At 45.1% G+C, this 19,950-nt stretch overlaps 1 protein-coding gene and 1 long non-coding RNA gene across 2 annotated transcripts; one reads left to right on the forward strand and one right to left on the reverse strand.

The window, feature by feature from the left end:
- Positions 1–12,018: 12,018 nt before the first annotated feature.
- On the forward strand, positions 12,019–15,000 carry LOC138956549 (uncharacterized). The gene is made up of 3 exons (XR_011452693.1): positions 12,019–12,497; positions 13,954–14,031; positions 14,419–15,000. It is a non-coding gene; the product is annotated as an uncharacterized lncRNA (long non-coding RNA).
- Positions 15,001–15,964: 964 nt separating this feature from the next.
- On the reverse strand, positions 15,965–18,606 carry LOC138956548 (cyclic nucleotide-gated channel cone photoreceptor subunit alpha-like). Its single transcript, XM_070327882.1, has one exon. The coding sequence runs from the start codon at positions 17,735–17,737 to the stop codon at positions 15,965–15,967; it is 1,773 nt and encodes a 590-aa protein (XP_070183983.1). The 5' UTR covers positions 17,738–18,606.
- Between the last annotated feature and the right edge of the window lie 1,344 nt (positions 18,607–19,950).

The raw sequence follows: 19,950 nt of genomic DNA on the forward strand, positions 1-19,950 counted from the left end.
TCACAATAAACAAGCAAGCACGGGCAGAAAAATACGGGTCACATACACTGGATCGAAGTCAAGTCAAACACCTATCGGTCATTGCTGGAGGATTTACTCCAGGAAGTCCCAATGTAAGGTAATAAAAGCACACGCGTGTGTGATTAGAAGAAAGTCTAAATCACTATCTTGGCAGGTGGCTTTTTCTCTCTGATTACTTGAGAGAGAGAGAGAGAGAGAGAGAGAGAGAGAGAGAGAGAGAGAGAGAGAGAGAGAGAGTGAGAGAGAGAGAGAGAGAGAGTGAGAGAGAGGTTGGGCACGGTGTGAGAGAGAGAGAGAGAGAGAGAGAGAGAGAGAGAGAGAGAGAGAGAGAGAGAGAGAGAGAGACCGAGGAGCGAGAAGGGATGGACAGAAAGAGTGAGAGGGAGAGATTGGGAGCGAAACAGAGAGAGAGGGAGAGAGAGAGAGAGAGAGAGAGAGAGAGAGAGAGAGAGAGAGAGAGAGAGAGAGAGAGAGAGAGAGAAAAAAAAAGTAAAGAAACACAAAGAGATTAACAGAGAGAGAGAAAGCGAGACAGAGACAGAGATAAAGAGAAACAGAAGAGAAAGAAAAGAGAGCGTGTGTGTATGTTGGCGAAGCGGGAAGGGGGGGGGGGGGGGAGGTGTCGTGAGGGACAGTTACGGGGAACAGCTACGGCCGTGCAATCAATGTTTTATTCATCGCTGTTAATCAGGACATGGCCACAGACCAACGCTGGGCGCTGATCTGAAATCACCTCGGTTTGTCAGGGCCGCCACCCATCTTGTTAGCACCGTGACGTCATGATTTGATGGCGTGCGTGCTGGTGCCAAAAGTGACAACTGCTGCAAAGGTTACGGTGATCTTTCTCGACTGTCATCGACTGGAGCTCAAACTCTGCTGACTTAACTAAAAAATAATAATTATGAAGCGATTACAGGAGTAGAATGTCATCATTTAAGGTTTCAAGCAAAAAAAACACACACACACACACACACACACACACACACACACACACACACACACACACACACACACACACACACACACACAAACGGACACACACACAAACAGACACCCGCACGCACAAGCTGGGCTTCGTACGTATCTCAGAAGTCACTTTACATGACATCGATTATGTCGCCGTTTGCCCACTCCACTGAATGCTGTGTCTCGTTTAGTTCACAGTGCAAAAGTGTTCGAGCTTCCCATCAATTCAAACAAAATGAATGTTTGTATTTCACCCCATGCACGACAACTTACACTTGTCACTGTGATTTATACATTATGGCTTCAATGCTTAGAGTGCGCTGCGCTCCATTCCGTCCCTTTTCGCCTGGTTTTCCATTAAGTGCATGTTTCACGTGTTGCTTTGTGTCTGCTGGAAAAGGTTACCTAGGCAACGTTTGCACGTGCACAACGCTACGAGTTAGATGCTTGAAAGTGGGTTACGATTGCGTCACTCACGCAAAAATGTAGATTTTACATTCAGTTCTGTACCCTTAAAGTACGAGGGCTGTTCCATTATTATTTATAATTCATGCTCCTGGCAATATGGCGTTAAATACAAAATCATGCCGTCAAACAGTGGACTATCGTGAGGCTTGACACAAAACATTAAAGTTCCCGAGTTATGTCGTTTGCATATTATCGACTCGGGAAGATACTGACCGCGCAATATGTAGAGGTTACATGCCGAGTCTCAGTGATTATTAAAAATAATGGTCGAAGTTTGGGGATCATGAAAAATGCGAGCTTTAGCGAGCTTTTTCATGACCGCGAACTGAGACCATTATTTTTTATAATCACTGAGACGAGGTGTGTAACCTTTTTATTCCTTCTTTCTTCAGTTATTCAAAGAAAAGAGGAGTTTTTTTGCGAAAGTTTAATCGAATCCTATTCACTCAACCAGTCAACCTGCGCAGGCGATCGATTAATGCGCGGTTGTATAGTTCCGTGCAAATCATTCCATTCTGTTAACACTTCTTGTCAGTTTTCCTATTTTGGACTAAAATCAAGTACACAGATATGCTGTTATTCTGCTGTGGCAGCAAAGGCAGATATTGTGTGTTCTGTATATGTTTTGGTATCGCTTAGGATAATGTTCTTTTGTCAAATGGGACTAGCAGACGAACTTTTGCACCCGTGTTCCAACGTTAAAAACTGTCTGAAGTTCAGTTTTCTGGGGAAAATAGTGTATGAAATCGCTTTATGTTGTTTAAATTGATGTGTTAGGAAACGCTACCGTTGCTGAGCTTTGGTTCAGTTTTGTGTGTTGCATGTAGTTGACTTATTTGTACTTTGTGGGAAAGTACCGATATTATATTTTGTAAACACAATATTTATGCTTGGACGAGAATGCAGGTGAACTTTCTAGTCCTGTCAAAACAAGTTGTTTACCATGCTGTTTTATTCGTGAGTTCGTGGCGTTCGTTCGGATTAAGTGCGTCGGCGCTTTTTGATGTACGTCATAGAGAATGTCGCTAGTTTAGTCCACGCACGGCTCGTATAATGTAGTTGTATCGTGTTCGGTCTGGAATATTCTCGAGATTGAGTATTTACTATATATGCCAGCGCGATTTGAATGTTAAAAAAAGCTTCTATTTGAGTTCTGCTAGATGTGCAGTTGTATGTATGTAATGCTAAATAAATCCTCGAACTCAATTTGACGAGTTGTTTTCTGTTGCTGCGAAGACGGGCGACGTAGAATAAAAGAACACAACTATACGACGTTTGAGAACTTGTGGCAATCTCAAGTGTCGTGTAACAATTGGGGGCCAAGCCAAGGATCTACGTTTAACGCCAAGGGTTTTCCAGCAACAAGGACCAGTCAAGACAGTCACAGGAGGTAGCCATCAATCGGGTGTACCCTGAGGGATCAGTATTGAGACTACGGAACCGTGGATTCGGTGTGACTGGTGAAGAGTTTGGTAATCGCCGCAGCTCGGTACGGTGAGCGACGCCGGAGTGTATCGGGATTACAGAGGTTAGCTGCCGTTTGGACGAGACGGACTTCGTCGCGGAGCTAGTGCATTAATACTACGAAATACGACTGGGGTACGTCGTGTACGTATCGTGAGCAGAGTGCGCCGTCACGTTAGACGAGGAGGGTGGCAGCCTGCGTCTACGAAGGTGAACAGCGACGAGAGAAGCATCGGAGGTGCAGTAGAGACTGTGTTCTTTTAGAAGACTACATTCGTCTACGTTTGTGGCTGTGAAAGAATACAGACGAACGCACCGGAAAAGACCAGAATGGCTGAGTTCTGGGCAAAAGGAGTTGAACTGGGACTGAAAGGCAAGCAGCTGACGGAGTTCGTCGAGTCCCAGACACGACTGCTGGCGCAGCGTGAAGAAAGACAAGCGCAGCGTGAGCGCGAAGAAAGACAAGCGCAGCGTGAAGAAAAAGAAAGACAAGCGCAGCGTGAAGAAAGACAAGCGCAGCGTGAAGATAAAGAAAGACAAGCGCAGCGTGAAGAAAGAGAAAGAGAAGCACAGCGTGAAGAAAGGCAAATTGAGCTGAAACGCTTAGAGCTCCAGATAGAAATGGAGACGAAACGCTTAGAGCTTCAGACAGAAATGGTGCGTGTTCAAAGTGAGCACGAGGCACCACGCCAAAGAGATAACCAGCAGCAAATGTTACACAGGGCACCGAAACTTCCAGCATTCGCTGACGGGAAGGACCAGATCGACTGCTACCTTGCAAGATTCGAGAGGTTCGCTGAGAGTGCTAGATGGCAGCGCGACGACTGGGCGATTCAACTCAGCGCACATTTGACTGGGGCAGCACTTGAGGTCTACACTAGACTCTCAAATGATGACGCCAGAGACTATGATGTACTGAAGGAAGCTCTGTTGCGTTGCTACAACTTCACTGAAAGGGGCTACCGTCAACGCTTCCGCGAATGTCAGCCATTGTCTGGAGAGACACCGAGCCAGTTTGTGGAGCGCCTGTCGTCATACCTGCAGAAGTGGGTGGAGTTATCAGGTGAAGAGCAGTCATACGAGAGTCTGCGGGACTTGATCGTGAAGGAGCAGTTCCTTAATGCCTGCCCGAAGGACCTGGCGACCCGTTTGGAAGAGCAAAAACTGCGGGGTTTGAAGGACATTACTGATGCTGCTGAGCGTTATCTCATTGCTCATGGAAGGACCCTGGGAACGTCAAAGTCATCGAAACCTTTCCAGAAGAGCGGGAACCAGGGAAACCAACCTGCCAAGGGACAAACTGAGTCCGCACCATCATCCAATGAAGGGCAGAACATAACGTGTTTCCATTGCAATGCCAAGGGTCACCGAGTCGCCAACTGTCCCCAAAAGAAAAATAACGGACATGTCAATGACAAAGCGCAAGAACATCGACGGAGATATTACGACAACAAGAGGCAAACGAGTGGCTCGAACCAACAAGTATGTGCAAGCAGCGTCATACTTCCAAGGGCTGCCGAGCAAGTGGCTACACCATCGGACGTGGAAGAATGTATATCTGATGGCCAGCTTCTACTCGCCAATGGCAGGTCAATCTCTGTCGTCGCCAGCGCAGCTGTGTCAGTGACGAACATGCCCGTGTCGAAGGGATTTGTTGAGAAGCAGGAAGTGACTGTTCTCAGAGATTCGGGCTGCAATGGGGTCATCGTCAAAGAGGATTTGGTGCCGACAGAGAAGTTCACTGGTGACTTCAAGTGGACGCTCATGGCTGACAGCAAATGCGTGAAGGCACCAGTGGTAAAAATCCAGATCGATACTCCATACTTCACCGGAGAAGTTGAGGCCGTCTGCCTGAAGAAGCCCTTGTACGATCTACTAATTGGGAATATTGGGGGTGCGAGACGTCCTGATGACCCTGATTTCGAATGGAGAATGGGCTCAGCTCAGCCTGCTGCTGAGGAGGAAGACCCACTGCCATTCGCGAATGAAGATGTCAGCGAACTGTTACGAGATGACAGAGCAACTGTGCATCGCCGCGACCAGCCGCAGGTTGTAAGCGCTGTGACGACCAGAGCCCAGGCGAAGAAGGACAAAACAACTACGCCACTCAGGGTCACCAACAGTTCTGCAACTGCTGTCGTGGACAGGGATCGGCTGATTCAGCTACAGGAAGCTGATTTGACCTTGACAAAGTACAGGAGTCGTCCTGTCAAGGAGATGACTAAGGGCGAAGGCACTGTGCACTTTGAAGTGAAGGCCAAGATTCTGTACAGAGTGTTCCAGCACGCGAGAGTCAACGGTGGGAAGCCATTACGTCAAGTTCTGGTGCCTCAACCACTTAGGCGCCAGGTGATGGAGGTGGCCCACGACTCTATTATGGGAGGTCACCTGGGGGTCAAGAAGACATCGGACAGAATCCAGGCTGCGTTTTACTGGCCAGGACTGCATGCAGATGTGACTCGATTCTGCCGATCGTGCGATATTTGCCAGAAAACCATACCTCGAGGAAGGGTCCCGAAAGTGCCGTTGCAGAAGATGCCTTTGATCGACCGACCTTTCAAGAGGGTGGCCATTGACCTCATCGGCGAGATCAAACCGCCAAGTGAAGCGGGTCATCGTTGGGTACTGACCCTGGTAGACTATGCAACCAGGTACCCAGAAGCCGTGCCTCTGAAGAAAATTGACACCGAGACTGTTGCCGAGGCACTTGTGGACATTTTCAGCAGAATTGGGGTTCCTGAAGAGATCCTCACAGACCTGGGGACACAGTTTGTCTCTGAATGCATGGAAGAGGTCAACAGGCTGCTGAGCATTCGTCACTTGACTACGACACCCTATCACCCGATGTGCAATGGGCTGGTAGAAAAATTCAATGCGACGCTGAAGTCCACGCTGAAGAAACTATGCAGTGAGCAGCCAAGGCAGTGGCATCGCTACATCAATGCCTTGCTGTTTGCATACAGGGAGGTGCCACAAGAGTCCACTGGATTCTCCCCGTTCGAGCTGATGTACGGGCGGACCGTGAGAGGCCCGATGCAGATACTAAAGGAATTGTGGACGAAAGATGTGGACACACCTGAAGTGAAGAACAGTTACCAGTACGTGTTCGAGTTGCGAGAGAAACTGGAGGAGACTCTCGAGATTGCGAGAGAAAACTTGAGAAAGTCTCAGGATAGCGGAAAGCACTACTACGACCGCAAAGCCGTAAACAGGAAGTTTACACCAGGTAACAAAGTGCTGATACTGCTTCCCACTGATCACAACAAACTACTGATGCAGTGGAAAGGCCCATACGAGGTTGGGGCCGTGGTAGGGATCAACGACTACAAGGTGAATGTCGGCAAGAAGTCCAAGATCTACCACGCTAACCTCCTGAAACTGTATGTGGAGAGACCTCCGGAAGCAGTACAGGTCGCAGCAAGTGTGGAAGAACCAGCCGAACTAGACGAGTTCGACGGCGAGGAACTACTGGAGTTGGGAGACCTCCACAAGAAAGAGGGAGTGGATGACGTCAAGTTAGGACCTGACCTGACAGAAGATCAGCAGAAGGAGCTGCATGATTTTATGGGCGACTTCACCCATAGGTTCTCTGATGTTCCAGGCTCTACGTCCTTGGTCGAACATGAAGTCCACCTCACATCTGACGTTCCTGTTCGCTCAAAACCATACCCTATCCCGTTTCAGGCTCGGGAATCCTTGAAGAAGGACATCGACAGCATGTTGAAGATGGGGGTCATCCGTGAATCATCATCCCCTTACTCATCTCCCGTTGTTGTTGTCAAGAAGAAAGACGGCACAAACAGGGTATGCATTGACTTTAGGAAAGTCAATAAGATCACCGTGTTTGACCCTGAACCAATGCCGACGGCAACTGATCTATTCCGACAGTTGACCGGCAGTAAGATCTTCTCAAAGATCGATCTCAGCAAGGGATATTGGCAAATTCCTGTGCGCGAAGAGGACATACCAAAGACCGCCTTTGCAACTCCAGACGGAACGTATGAGTGCCTGCGGATGCCTTTTGGCATGGTGAACAGTGGTGCTACCCTGAAGAGGGGAATGCGAAAAATGCTCAAAGGAATGAAGAATGTTGTGTACTACTGGGATGATCTGCTAGTCCACACGGAGACCTTTGAGGAGCATCTGGAGACTTTGAGGGAATTGTTTTCCCGCCTGACAAAAGCTAATCTGACCGTGAGACCCAGCAAGTGCATTTTGGGGACCGACAACGTTGACTTCATAGGTCATTCACTGAAGGAAGGTCAAAAGGGGCTTTTGTTGGAAAACGTCACCAAGATCCTCAATGCGCCACGTCCTGAAACCAAGAAGCAGGTGCGATCCTTCCTTGGATTGGCTGGGTACTACAGAGAGTTCATTCCAAACTTCGCCGCCATAACGGCGCCTTTGTCGGACATGACCCGAAAAGGATGCCCCGACCGAATACTCTGGGGACCAGCTCAGGAGAAGGCATACCAGACCGTGCGCGACCTGATGTCACGAGACCCGGTGCTACGCCTTCCTGATACTGCCAAAGAGTTCATCTTGCGTACAGACGCATCGGACGAAGGGATCGGCGCCATGCTGATGCAAGAGCATGGAGGTAAACCGTTTCCGGTCAGCTATGCCAGCAAGAAACTGTCAGGAGCCGAGAAGAACTACTCGACCATGGAGAAAGAGTGTTTAGCCATCGTGTGGGGAATCAAGAAATTTGAACTCTACCTCCAAGGGGTGAAATTCGTGCTTCAGACTGATCACAAACCCCTCACCTACCTGAACTCTGCGAAGTTTGTGAATAATCGTATCATGAGGTGGGTGATGTACTTGCAGAACTTTGATATGCGAGTGGAATCGATCAAGGGTTCAGACAATGTTGGAGCAGATTTTCTCAGCCGAGTATGTGATTAAAACTGTGTTCATTCTCCAACAGACTAATGTACATACCTGGATTTCAATCTGTTATGTATACATAATATGTGTACAGGTAGCGTTTCAATGGTTGAAAGAAATTAGGTAAATTTCTTCTGGTGTTGGGGGTAATGTTAGGAAACGCTACCGTTGCTGAGCTTTGGTTCAGTTTTGTGTGTTGCATGTAGTTGACTTATTTGTACTTTGTGGGAAAGTACCGATATTATATTTTGTAAACACAATATTTATGCTTGGACGAGAATGCAGGTGAACTTTCTAGTCCTGTCAAAACAAGTTGTTTACCATGCTGTTTTATTCGTGAGTTCGTGGCGTTCGTTCGGATTAAGTGCGTCGGCGCTTTTTGATGTACGTCATAGAGAATGTCGCTAGTTTAGTCCACGCACGGCTCGTATAATGTAGTTGTATCGTGTTCGGTCTGGAATATTCTCGAGATTGAGTATTTACTATATATGCCAGCGCGATTTGAATGTTAAAAAAAGCTTCTATTTGAGTTCTGCTAGATGTGCAGTTGTATGTATGTAATGCTAAATAAATCCTCGAACTCAATTTGACGAGTTGTTTTCTGTTGCTGCGAAGACGGGCGACGTAGAATAAAAGAACACAACTATACGACGTTTGAGAACTTGTGGCAATCTCAAGTGTCGTGTAACATGATGAGATGTGTGCATTTGGTTGCGTGTGATCTGTTTATTAAATGAAATATTGTTGAAAACTGACCGTCGGATTGCAGTCTGTTGTCGAAGAAACTGAGTGAAAAGAAATTTGAAAGGGGAACTACTCTTGTCGCTGGACAAAGTATGAGAGTTACTTGCCTTGGGAATTTGCTTGTGATGAACGTTTGTGCACAGCAGACCAAGATTCAGAAAACAACCAAACTCATGGATTTTATATGGAGATTCATGTGTTCAGGCCTGTAGTTGTTAATTTAAATGCGATATGTTTGTATTGTTTGCTCCAGAGATGTATACTTCGTACATTAGAGCGTTCGGAACTTTTCAGTCGCAAAAGTAGTACCGACGCAGAACAGCTTCTCAACCCATTGCGCTATCGAGGATTCAGGCTGTTGCTGGGTCGTTATTTGTTTGGTTGCTGGGTGTTTATCGAAAAACAACTAGCTCTACAAGTTTACAGAGGTAAAGAAGCAGAGGGGGGAATAAATATATATATATATATATATATATATATATGCTCTTAAACGTTGTCTTATATCTATTTATCTATCTATCTATTTATATATAATATATATATAGTTGTCGTCGATGCGGTTTTAGTTAGAACAGCGGTAAGAGAGAGAGAGAGAGAGAGAGAGAGAGAGAGAGAGAGAGAGAGAGAGAGAGAGAGAGAGAGAGAGAGAGAGAGAGAGAGAGAGAGAGAGAGAGAGGGAGAGAGAGAGGTAGACAGAGAGACAGAGACAGAGACAGACAGACAGAGACAGAGACAGAGAGAAGGACAGAGACAGAGACAGAGAGAGAGAGGGAGGTGTTCATCTCATTCTATGCAAACACTTTTAAAAACAATCACAAAATAGACACAAACGGATGTGTTTTCTTGAAGAAACTCGGCATCGGAACCCAAGGCTTGAATAGCGCAAAGCACAAACGCTAATTTTAATCTTCGGTTTGATTGGGCTGTGACAGTAAACCTGATCTTTGAAGTCTTAAAACGATCGAGAAGATTCATAAGCTTACAATGCATTGCAAACACTGATGAGCTTTTCTGCACAAAGAGATTGTCTTTGGCAGCGGAAGATCACAAGGGAAATCAGAGAAGTTCAAGCAATCTGGGCTTAAAACCTACATCTTTGTGTACGCGGGGTTATCGTAGTGCGTTACGAACGTACAGACAGAGAAACAGACCGAGAGAGAGAGAGAGAGAGAGAGAGAGAGAGAGAGAGAGAGAGAGAGAGAGAGAGAGAGACAGAGACAGAGAGAGACAGACAGACAGACAGACAGACAGACAGACAGACAGACAGACAGAGAGAGAGAGACAGAGAGAGACAGAGAGAGACAGAGACAGAGACAGAGAGACAGAGAGGCAGAGACTGAGACAGAGAGAGAGGAGGGGGGAGACGGAGGGAGAGAGACAGAGATTGATTGATTGATTGATTGATTGATTAAACTTTATTACAGAAGGATGGAGATTTTAGGCATTGCCTAGTCTTACAATCTGTCCTTGCAAACAAAGACGAGAACAAAACAACACATGAAAAGAGTATATGGACACTACGAATTTGACGAAACATACATATGGTAATAAGTAACATTCAAAAGCAAATCAAAAGTTATAGATTAACTAAATAAAAACTATGAAGTATAAAGATAGCAAAAGTAACAATGATAATAGCAATGAAGGCAATGATGATGATTTCATGATAATAAGATTAATAGCAATAAAATAATAATAATGATAATAATAACACTAAAAATAATGATAATAATGAGTGCAAAGTTACGTTCAATAAGAGCATGAGGTCCTGAATAAAAACAACAACAGCAAGCAAACAAATAGCAAGTCAAGTGTAGAAAAACAACAATCATAAAAGATACAGAGAGACAGAGAGATACAGAGAGACAGAGAGACAGAGACAGAGAGACAGACAGACAGACAGATAGACACACACACACAGAGACACAAATGTATACAGACAGACCGAAAGACAGAGAAGACAGACAGACAGAGACACACACACACACACACACTGACACACACATGGTTTTTGACACATGTGACGCGGCCAGTCAACGTTTAAGAGCACATTTTTGCATCGCTAATAAAATCATAAAACAGGTCTTCTCTAACCTATTGTCATTTAACTGTGTCACAGGCCACACATAATGCCCTTCTATTGCCTTGTCTCAACAATCTTTGTCTGCGAGTGTCTTTAAATGGCCATTAGGTTGACACAGATGAAAGGAGACGGCAAAAACCTCTCTTGGGTAATCTTTGACTCTCAGAAAAGTAGGATTTCTCTATTTTGTTGTTGTTGCAACCTTCCGTTGTTCTTTTCTATCTGTGCGGGCTTCGATCTCTCCCTCCGTCTCCCCCCTCCTCTCTCTCTGTCTCTTTGTCTCTCTGTCTCTGTCTCTGTCTCTGTCTCTGTCTGTCTCTCTCTCTCTCTCTCTCTCTCTCTCTCTCTCTCTTTCAACAGACAGCCATGCTTGTCTCTCTCTGTCTTTCTCTGTCTTTCTCTGTCTCTTTCTCTCTCTCTCTCTCTCTCTCTCTCTCTCTCTCTCTCTCTCTCTCTCTCTCTCTCTCTCTCTTTCAACAGACAGCCATGCTTGCAAACGACAAGAGATAGATGAAAACTAATATGTCTATCTATCTCTCTATCTCCCTCTCTGTAGATCTATCTATCTATCTACCCATCTATCTACCCATCTCATGTAAAAAGGAACCTGCATCATTAATGTTCTCTAACCACAATGCATTCGGTCTGCGAGCAGTGAACTCTGATCTTCCGCCATATTGGGCTGAGGGCTTCCGCAAATACGCAATGCTGAGCAATGCAATCGTCTCGGCTGTCTTGGCCCACATGCAATGTAATGTTTGCCACGAACCAACAGCAGCTGAAATTATGATTCCACAGCTGAGCAGAATCGATAAAGACATAAGCGGCGCGCTGTCCGAGGCTTTTTCGCCCATGAATATGATTTGAAGGAGGAAATATATATCGGCGTTTGTCTTACGCTGTTTAGTTTGTCTTTTCTGCATCTTTGGCTGCTGGTCTTTCCTGGTCCAGTCAAGACTGTGTTTGTTTGCCTGTCTGTGTGTCAAACTTTGTCTATGTATTTGTCCGTCTGTCTCTGTCTCTCTCTAATCTTCGGATTAACATATATGGGTCACTCTCCTGGAAACTGGTCAGTCGGGACAGCGTACAAAAACATTTAAATAAACAACAACATAATTACTTTCCTTTATTTTTATGTGTTTTGTTGTCTTCAGTGTTATTTGGAGCAACAGTGTGAACAAGAACTAAAGCGTTTGTAAATTCTGTGATTTGCTTTGCACTGCAGAAGCTCTGAAATCGCCACTTTTTTCCATTCGAAAGTGTGACATGCTATCTCTGCACATACACATGCCTCAAATTTACCCATTTGATAACACATTTTTCTACAATTGTTGCAAATTCCTGTGTATGAATTTTATTTCACCCGCCCGATGCGCCCAAACGATCTTTTGATAATAACTTGGTTGCATTTGACCATGTAGAAACAATCGTCTCGCACGTCACGCCTGGTGTCCTATTTTTAGCTTCAACGCCATGCCCAAACATAACTTGTGCATACTGTTTCAGGGGATGGATAATTCTACTCTGACATAGTAAAATATTCGATGTCGTTAATCGCGATTGAATGAGATTCAAGTTGAGTCTGTAAAGCAAGTTTAATGAGATGTTCTGATAGATCTGCAAGTGGTGTCCGAAAATTTGCGATACGTGTGAGCACATTGCAGAACTATTTTCTGGCAAACTTGCGATCTTTCAACCCATTCGCGCATGAATATAAGGGAGTCCCTGTGGGGGTTACACGGTGCAAACGTGTTTTCGTACAATCGAGCACGCGGTTAGACGCAGGAAAACTTTGTTGTTGCGGGGTCCGCGCCAAAGTTGACGACAGACGTGCGAGACGGTACATGATACCACAACCTTTGAGGTAAGTTTGAGCTTTACAACGGCTCTATTTTTACTATTTTGCGTGTAGAACTTAAACCACTAATATGATTTTGTCATGTTTACAAACTGAATTCGAAAAAAATGCCTTTCTGTCAGAAAAACGCAACCAAGTGGCAAATTCATGGGTAGAGTAGATCTAGGTACAGTCCAACGTGAAAAGAAGTTTTCGTTTTTTATGATTGTTTTGCGCCTCTTGTTAGTTTATTTTCTATTTTTTTAAATGAAGATTAGATCATGTGGTTCAGGTTCATTTGTTTTGTTGAGAATCTCAAGAAATAACGTTTGAATCTCTCATCATAGCCAGAGCTGTCTCGTTCGTATAGCAGACGCCATTGCTGCTTTCCGCATGCGGTGTCAGCGATGCGTGCGGGGCAGAAATTATGACAGATACTGGCATTTTCATTTGCACTGGAGCAGATTTTACACAGCGTGTAGTCATTTTTACATTTAGTCAAGTTTTGACTAAATGTTTTAACATAGAGGGGGAATCGAGACGAGGGTTGTGGTGTATAGGTGTGTGTGTGTCTGTGCGTGTGTGTGTGTAGAGCGATTCAGAGTAAACCACTGGACCGATCTTTATGAAATTTTACATGAGAGTTCCTGGGCATGATATCCCCAGATGGTTTTTTTTCTTTTTTTTGGATAAATGTCTTTGATGATGTCATATCCGGCTTTTTGTAAAAGTTGAAGCGGCACTGTCACACCCTCATTTTTCAATCAAATTGATTGAAATTTTGGCAAAGCAATCTTCGACGAAGGCCGGACTTTGTGTTGCATTTCAGCTTGGAGGCTTAAAAATTGATTAATGACTTTGGTCATTAAAAATCTGAATTGTAATTAAAAGTTTATTTTTTATAAAACGATCCAAAACTACGTTCATTTTATTCTTCATCATTTTCTGATCCAAAAACATATAAATATGTTATATTCGGATTAAAAACAAGCTCTGAAAATTAAAAATATAAACATTATGATTAAAATTAAATTTCGGAAATCGATTTAAAAACAATTCCATCTTATTCCTTGTCGGTTCCTGATTCCAAAAACATATAGATATGATATGTTTGGATTAAAAACACGCTCAGAAAGTTAAAACGAAGAGAGGCACAGAAAAGTGTGCTATGCAGCACAGCGAAACCACTACCGCCCTAAACAGGCTCGTCAGTTTCACTGCGGTCATTGTTAAAAAATGCAGTGCGTTCAGTTTCATTCTGTGAGTTCCACAGCTTGACTAAATGTAGTAATTTCGCCTTACGCGACTTGTTGTTTCTTTGTGTTACGAGGATGTGTTCAGGACAGAACCACTCTGATTTCCAATGTGTGTATCTTGGGATCTTGACGGTTGTAACATGCACTGTTATGTACCTCAATGTGCGATGTAAAGCTGTGGTAGCAATTAAAATATCTCACTCCAACTGTTGCATACTTTTTTTCAGATGCCAGGATGCTGCTAATGCTCCTATCCTTTCTGCCAGTCCAGTCAATGCTGATCCAGGAGCAGATCAGAGAGACCGGTACGTTTCTACTGTAAATAATTGTTTTAACATGTTTTTCATTAATCTTAATCTTATTATACTGGAATGACTTTGCTTGCATGCAGTCATTTTTTTTAATTTTCTGTATCCATACTGATTTGTGCAGACATTCCTAGCAAAGTCTTTCCATGGCATGGTAAGTGCAGGTTACATATGGAATCAATTACATTTATACATGTATTTCAAGTACCAAATTACCCCTAGTTGGTATGAATGGAGAGCTTCAGTTGTCTGCTTTTCTGAGGTAGACATTTCCAAGTTTATTGGTGTCACTTGCTCCTTGTATTTTTAATTCATGATGTAAACCTTTTCAGTTACTATTTTTAATTTTTCTATTTTAAGAAAGGTTCGTTTGTCTGTCCACAGATTGACACAATGGATGGGAATGGGGTGGTTGTCCGTTTACTTAGGAAACAAGGATCATCGTTTGTGTGGCCTGCTGTGGAGGAGATATTTTTTGTGAAGTTTGAGGAAGTAGTTGAGGTGCTGCCTGTCCCAACTCTTGACAGATGTGGCAGACACACATTTCAATAAAAAGTTGTTTCGTTTTGACTGAAATAAACCCATGGTTAACTGATATTGGTGTCTGTGTTTGTTTGCGGTGTCCATGGTTACACGCGAGACGTTCTGTGTCATTTGATGAATATCTGCATGTATTACCAAGATTTTTCAAAGTATGTCCATAGTCCTGTTTAAGTATTCATGGAGATTCTTTAAATGATACAATTTTGCAGATAGCAATTTCTGATCACTTGCTGGAAAGGTTTTCTGTGAATGAGGAAATTGTTGATCTGGCGTCCTCATAGTAATCCCCCCATTATGTAAGTGTATGGTATATTTTGAAACTTCTGGTACTTCTATGAAGCAATTTCTATTGTATCTCATTGGAAATTGCATGATAATCACTTGTATTTTTTATGATAAGAGTAAAAATGTGCCTCTAATGGTGTCCTATGTTTCACGCGAGACGAGGCAACCTTCAACACATTATCTTAAATTACAACATTTCCAAAAGTTTATCTTGCTTTTCAAAACCTTGTGTTGGAAAGTTGAGATGTTAAACAAACCAAACACACCAAAATATTTCAATTTTGACTAACTTTATTTTTGGGCACTCAAGTCACACATCTGACCAGTTTTCAGGAGAGTGACCCATATATATATGTACTAAGCTGTGTGATTGTACATAACGAATCTCCGATGAAACGTGTTCATAAAGATCGCCTCTCCTTAGTTCTGAGTTTTGAATTCTTTATTCCTCTGTCTTTCTGTCTATCTTTCTCTATCTCTGTCTCTCTATCTCTCTCTGTCTGTCTGTCTGTCTTGTCTATCTGTCTGTCTCTGTCTCTGTCTGTCTATCTGTCTGTCTGTCTGTCTCTAGCTCTCTCTCTCTGTCTCTCTCTCTCTCTCTCTCTCTCTCTCTCTCTCTCTCTGTACTACCCTCCCCCCCCCCCCCCCCTACCGCTGTCTCCGCCACTCGATCGATCTAGTCATTGCAATGTCACCCTTTGACATTTTGACCAGTGCGGTAGATTTATTGTTGGTAAATCTGCAATTTCGGTACAAATGAAGCATTGACATTTTGAATAACGATTGAATGAGAGAGCGAGCGAGAGAGAGAGAGAGAGAGAGAGAGAGAGCGAGAGAGAGAGAGAGAGAGAGAGAGAGAGAGAGAGAGAGAGAGAGAGAGAGAGAGAAACATGTCAGAGAGACGGAGTAAGACAGAGAAAGACACAGAGAGAGGGTCAAACCGGTAGACAGACAAAGAGACGGACAAATAGACAGACAGAAAGACGGAGCAATTAAGAAAGAAACACACACACACACACACACACACACACACACACACACACACATACACACATACACACACATGTACAACGACTAACAAACCTCCACCCTACCACCCACACTAACCCCTTAAGATCGACTCACCTTGAAACTCCTTCCTGGCCGCCGAGACGTTGGTGACGATGTTGGCGATGTGGCCAAGGAAGGTGGCGAAGAGCACCAGGGCGAAGATGACCTCGAAGATGACGAAGGCGTACTCCCCTTCCGTCCTGGGCGTAGGCGGCGTCCCGACGGTCGTCAAGGTGACCAGACTCCAGTGCAGCGCGTGCAGGTATTGCAGCGCCACCCCGTTCTCCTTGGGGAACCTCCAGCCCTGCCTGCGGTCCAGGTGGATGGCCACGATGTAGTAGAGGCAGGCGTTCCAGTGGAAGAGCGCGATCAGGTAGTGCATGAGGGTGGCGGAGCGCACCACGTTGGGGTAGTTGGTGTGCCGCTCCGTCCGGTCCACGAACGCCCAGAATCGGTAGACCTTCACCAGACGGAACCCCCTCAGGATGGAGCGGAAGCCGATGGAGAGGTAGAGGAAGTCCAGCGGCAGAAGACACAGACAGTCGATGTAGAAGGTGGTGGTGTTGGTGTAGTGTATCCGCAGCTTGGCGGGGTCTGTCTGTAACACACCGTCTTCCAGGTAACCTGTCCTGAAGTGGAAGATGATGTCTAGTACGTACAGTAGGTCCGCTGTGTAGTCCAGCGTGAACCACACGGCGATGTTGTCCTTGTTGATCTCCTGGAAGGCGAAGCGGTAGATGATGACCCAGAAGTTGTACAGGAAAGCCACACTGACCACGGAAGACCACCAGTAGCACAGTCGCCCTGACGGGTCGAACACGAAGGTCCAGTTACACCCATCGTGGTCCGAGCTCGTGGACGCCGCGGTCTCCACCCGGATGTGATCACCGCCGCGGATGCTCTTCCGCTTGCCGAACTTCTCCTCGATGTCCTTCCGCCGCTGCTTGCGCGTGACGCGATTGCTAATGACGTTGACGTTGGCCTCGGAGAGGCGGGGCTTCTTAAGCAGCGACCCCTGAGCTAGGGAGAAGCGCTTGCGGGTCCTGACGCGATCCAGCTTGTTGCTGACGATCTCCAGGAGACTCTGACGGGACGACGACCGGTCCCGCTGCTCTACGACCTTGTTGGAGTAGATGGGCGAGGACAGGGAGATCTTGTCCGTGGAGCTCAGTCTCTCCCCGATCAGCTTGGTCCGCTCGCTGCCCTGCGCGAACAGGTCTAGGCCCGGCAGATGCCGCGGCCCGTTGGCGGTGGGGGTTTGGGTGCTGGACGTCCCTGGCACTGCTGCTGCAGCGCTGATGGTGGTGATGGAGTGGTCGCCGCAGCTGGCAGAGTCTGCCCCCGACCTCCCTCCTTCTCTGCCCCCTTCGTAGATACTGCTGCCCACGCCGCTGCCCGCTGTAGAGTCTTGGCGAGGCAGGTGCGGGCACTCTGTGAGCTCTAGGTCACCGCTGGTCAGAGAGGCTAGAGTAGATGTCCCTCTCTGTGGCTGTGGCTGGTCCCCGCTAATGCTATCTTCTTCAGCGATGTCGTAATCATCGTCGATACTTTCTGACCCTGCTCTCAACCGGAACTTGGAGGACACGCTTCCTCCTCCGCTTCCGCCACTTCCCGTTGAGCCTGCGCCCTTGCCTCTTCCGCCGGCCACGTGACCCCTACGGCCGCTACCATCGCGGCGGAGGATTGAAATCTCCTCTTGGACTTCCTCCTCCTCCTCCTCTTCTGCTCGTACTTCCTCCTCAGATTTATCACTTTTGGCGCAAGGCGTGTACCGTACACTGACCCCTGAATCGTTGGCTCGTCCCCGGGTCAGCACTCCGGACATTGTCGTTGTCGCTGTTGATGATGGCGATGTTGTCGTTGTCGTAGTTCTCGTCGGCGAAGAGATAACAGAAGGGCGTCAACATCGCCATGCAGAAGTCTTGAGCTTCCTTGCACTTTGCTCAGACGTTGAATTGCCGTGGTGGTGGTGTTGAGAAATAAACTGCAGGGTGAATGGTGCTCCCTACACCCCACCGTACATTGCCGTGACAGAGTAGTGTTGACGAGTATCACGTGCGGCGAGTGATATTCACTAAACTAGAGGCCAAAACAATCAGACGGTATCGTGCTACATTATACACCGTTTTACACAAATATGCACGAGAAAGAAGAGAGAAAAAAAATAACCGCTTCCCAAACAGCCACAGCGAAAAAATCACAACATTGTTGTTTCTCTTTCATAGAGTTTGACACTTTTATTTGTGAGAAGGAATTCTGTTCGCACGATTACCTTTTCCATGTAAATGCTTGTAAACAAAAACGCACAAAAAAACGAATTGCAAATTCAAGAAAGTAAAGCTGAATTTTCTGAATCAAAGAGCTTGTAATGAAAATGAAATGATCTTCAGAAATGTTGTTGGTATTCAGAGATGCAATAATTGATGCTACCCTAAGCTTAAAAAACAAGATTTCCTTTCTGATTCCAGCAATGAAACATGATTGATGATAGAGCTAGGCAAATGTGATCGTTATTCCGCCAAAACAAAAATCGAAATTAATTCACATGAAGGGAATATTGATGTGTTGTTTCCCGCTTTAAACACAGACACAGGAAGACGCCATAAGAACAAGCACTGTTGAATTGCAGATCAGGTTATCCACCGCATTCAAAGATGGCCGTTAACACGTAATCCGTTTACAGGCACTGCGTCATTTCCGTCTTTTGTCCTGAAATTAGACAAATATTCAAATGTCAGTTTTATGGAAAACAGGGCGGAGAGGGGGAAGGGGTGGGAGTGGGGGGGGGGGGGGGGGAGGGGGCATACAAATTACGCACAAAAGAGAGACAGGCAAGAAAGACAAGAAACTGACGAGAGAAAAATACCGGTACACACACACACACACACACACGCACATACACACACACACACACACACACACTCACACACACGCACACACACACACACACACACACACACACACACACACACACACACACACACAGAGACGAGGTGGTGTGGCCGTTTTCAAACCTTTGTAAAATACGAACTAGAATAGTTATTGCAATAGGATAAACAGAGCCATGTAGGATGTGTTGCACAGTTTGTTCCCCTCTATAGTCTTGTTTTACTTGTTCATGAATTGCGTAATATTGTGTAATGATGACGTGTGTCGTGACTACAACCAAAGGTAAACCTTTCAACCGCTACAAACATCGTACAAATGCTTTGTTTTTCATAGTTGCCAATTTTCAAAAGCATGCTTTCTTATTGATTTTCAAAAATGTGATAGTTTGTTTCCCTTTTTTTTCAAAATGCATTCCTTTTTCTATTACGCAGTCGAAAAATTAACTCGCAAGAATATGAGCGAAGGGTACACGATTCTTTTCCCGAAAAATGAAGAGAATGCCAGAGACGAATTTTGTAGCGTGTCGAAGTGACATTTGTTCACCTGCAATCACGACTCGCTTGACTTCTACCCTGTATAACACCGTTTATGAAAAGGTAAAAACAGAAAACGATTAAATAATATGCACTAATCGTTCAGCCAGTAAAATATCCTCCACGAATCTGTCTTCCTTTTTTATGTACCTTATCTGGTTCATATTTTACGACAATTTGAAAATGTGACCGACCCCCCACCACGGAATGAGTCGCATGTCACCTTTGCATGATTTTTATATTGTTACATTTTCCCAAAGAGGTTTTTATGCTCTATCCAGTGGTGAAAACCGTTTTAGAAAAGAGAGAAAACTGTTTGAGTTATAAGCCTGTGACTAAGGTGACCCTCACACTGTTACCCGACACTCCCCGGACTATTATTAAGCCTAGCGCAGAACCGCGCGAGGTGACATAGATAGATAGATAGATAGATAATTTATTGCCAAGTGTACAATACATGAATGAACATAAAAAATACACGAGGAAAGCAGCTTGCTGTGTGATAAAAACAAAAATAAATAGCATTCATACATCACTGGCGCATAGCATCATACATACATGGGTAAGACAATTTGGTATCACAGTAACTAATACATACACTATACAGACATGGTGA

This window comes from Littorina saxatilis, unplaced genomic scaffold, assembly GCF_037325665.1.
Source record: "Littorina saxatilis isolate snail1 unplaced genomic scaffold, US_GU_Lsax_2.0 scaffold_1584, whole genome shotgun sequence".
NCBI lineage: Eukaryota > Metazoa > Mollusca > Gastropoda > Littorinimorpha > Littorinidae > Littorina > Littorina saxatilis.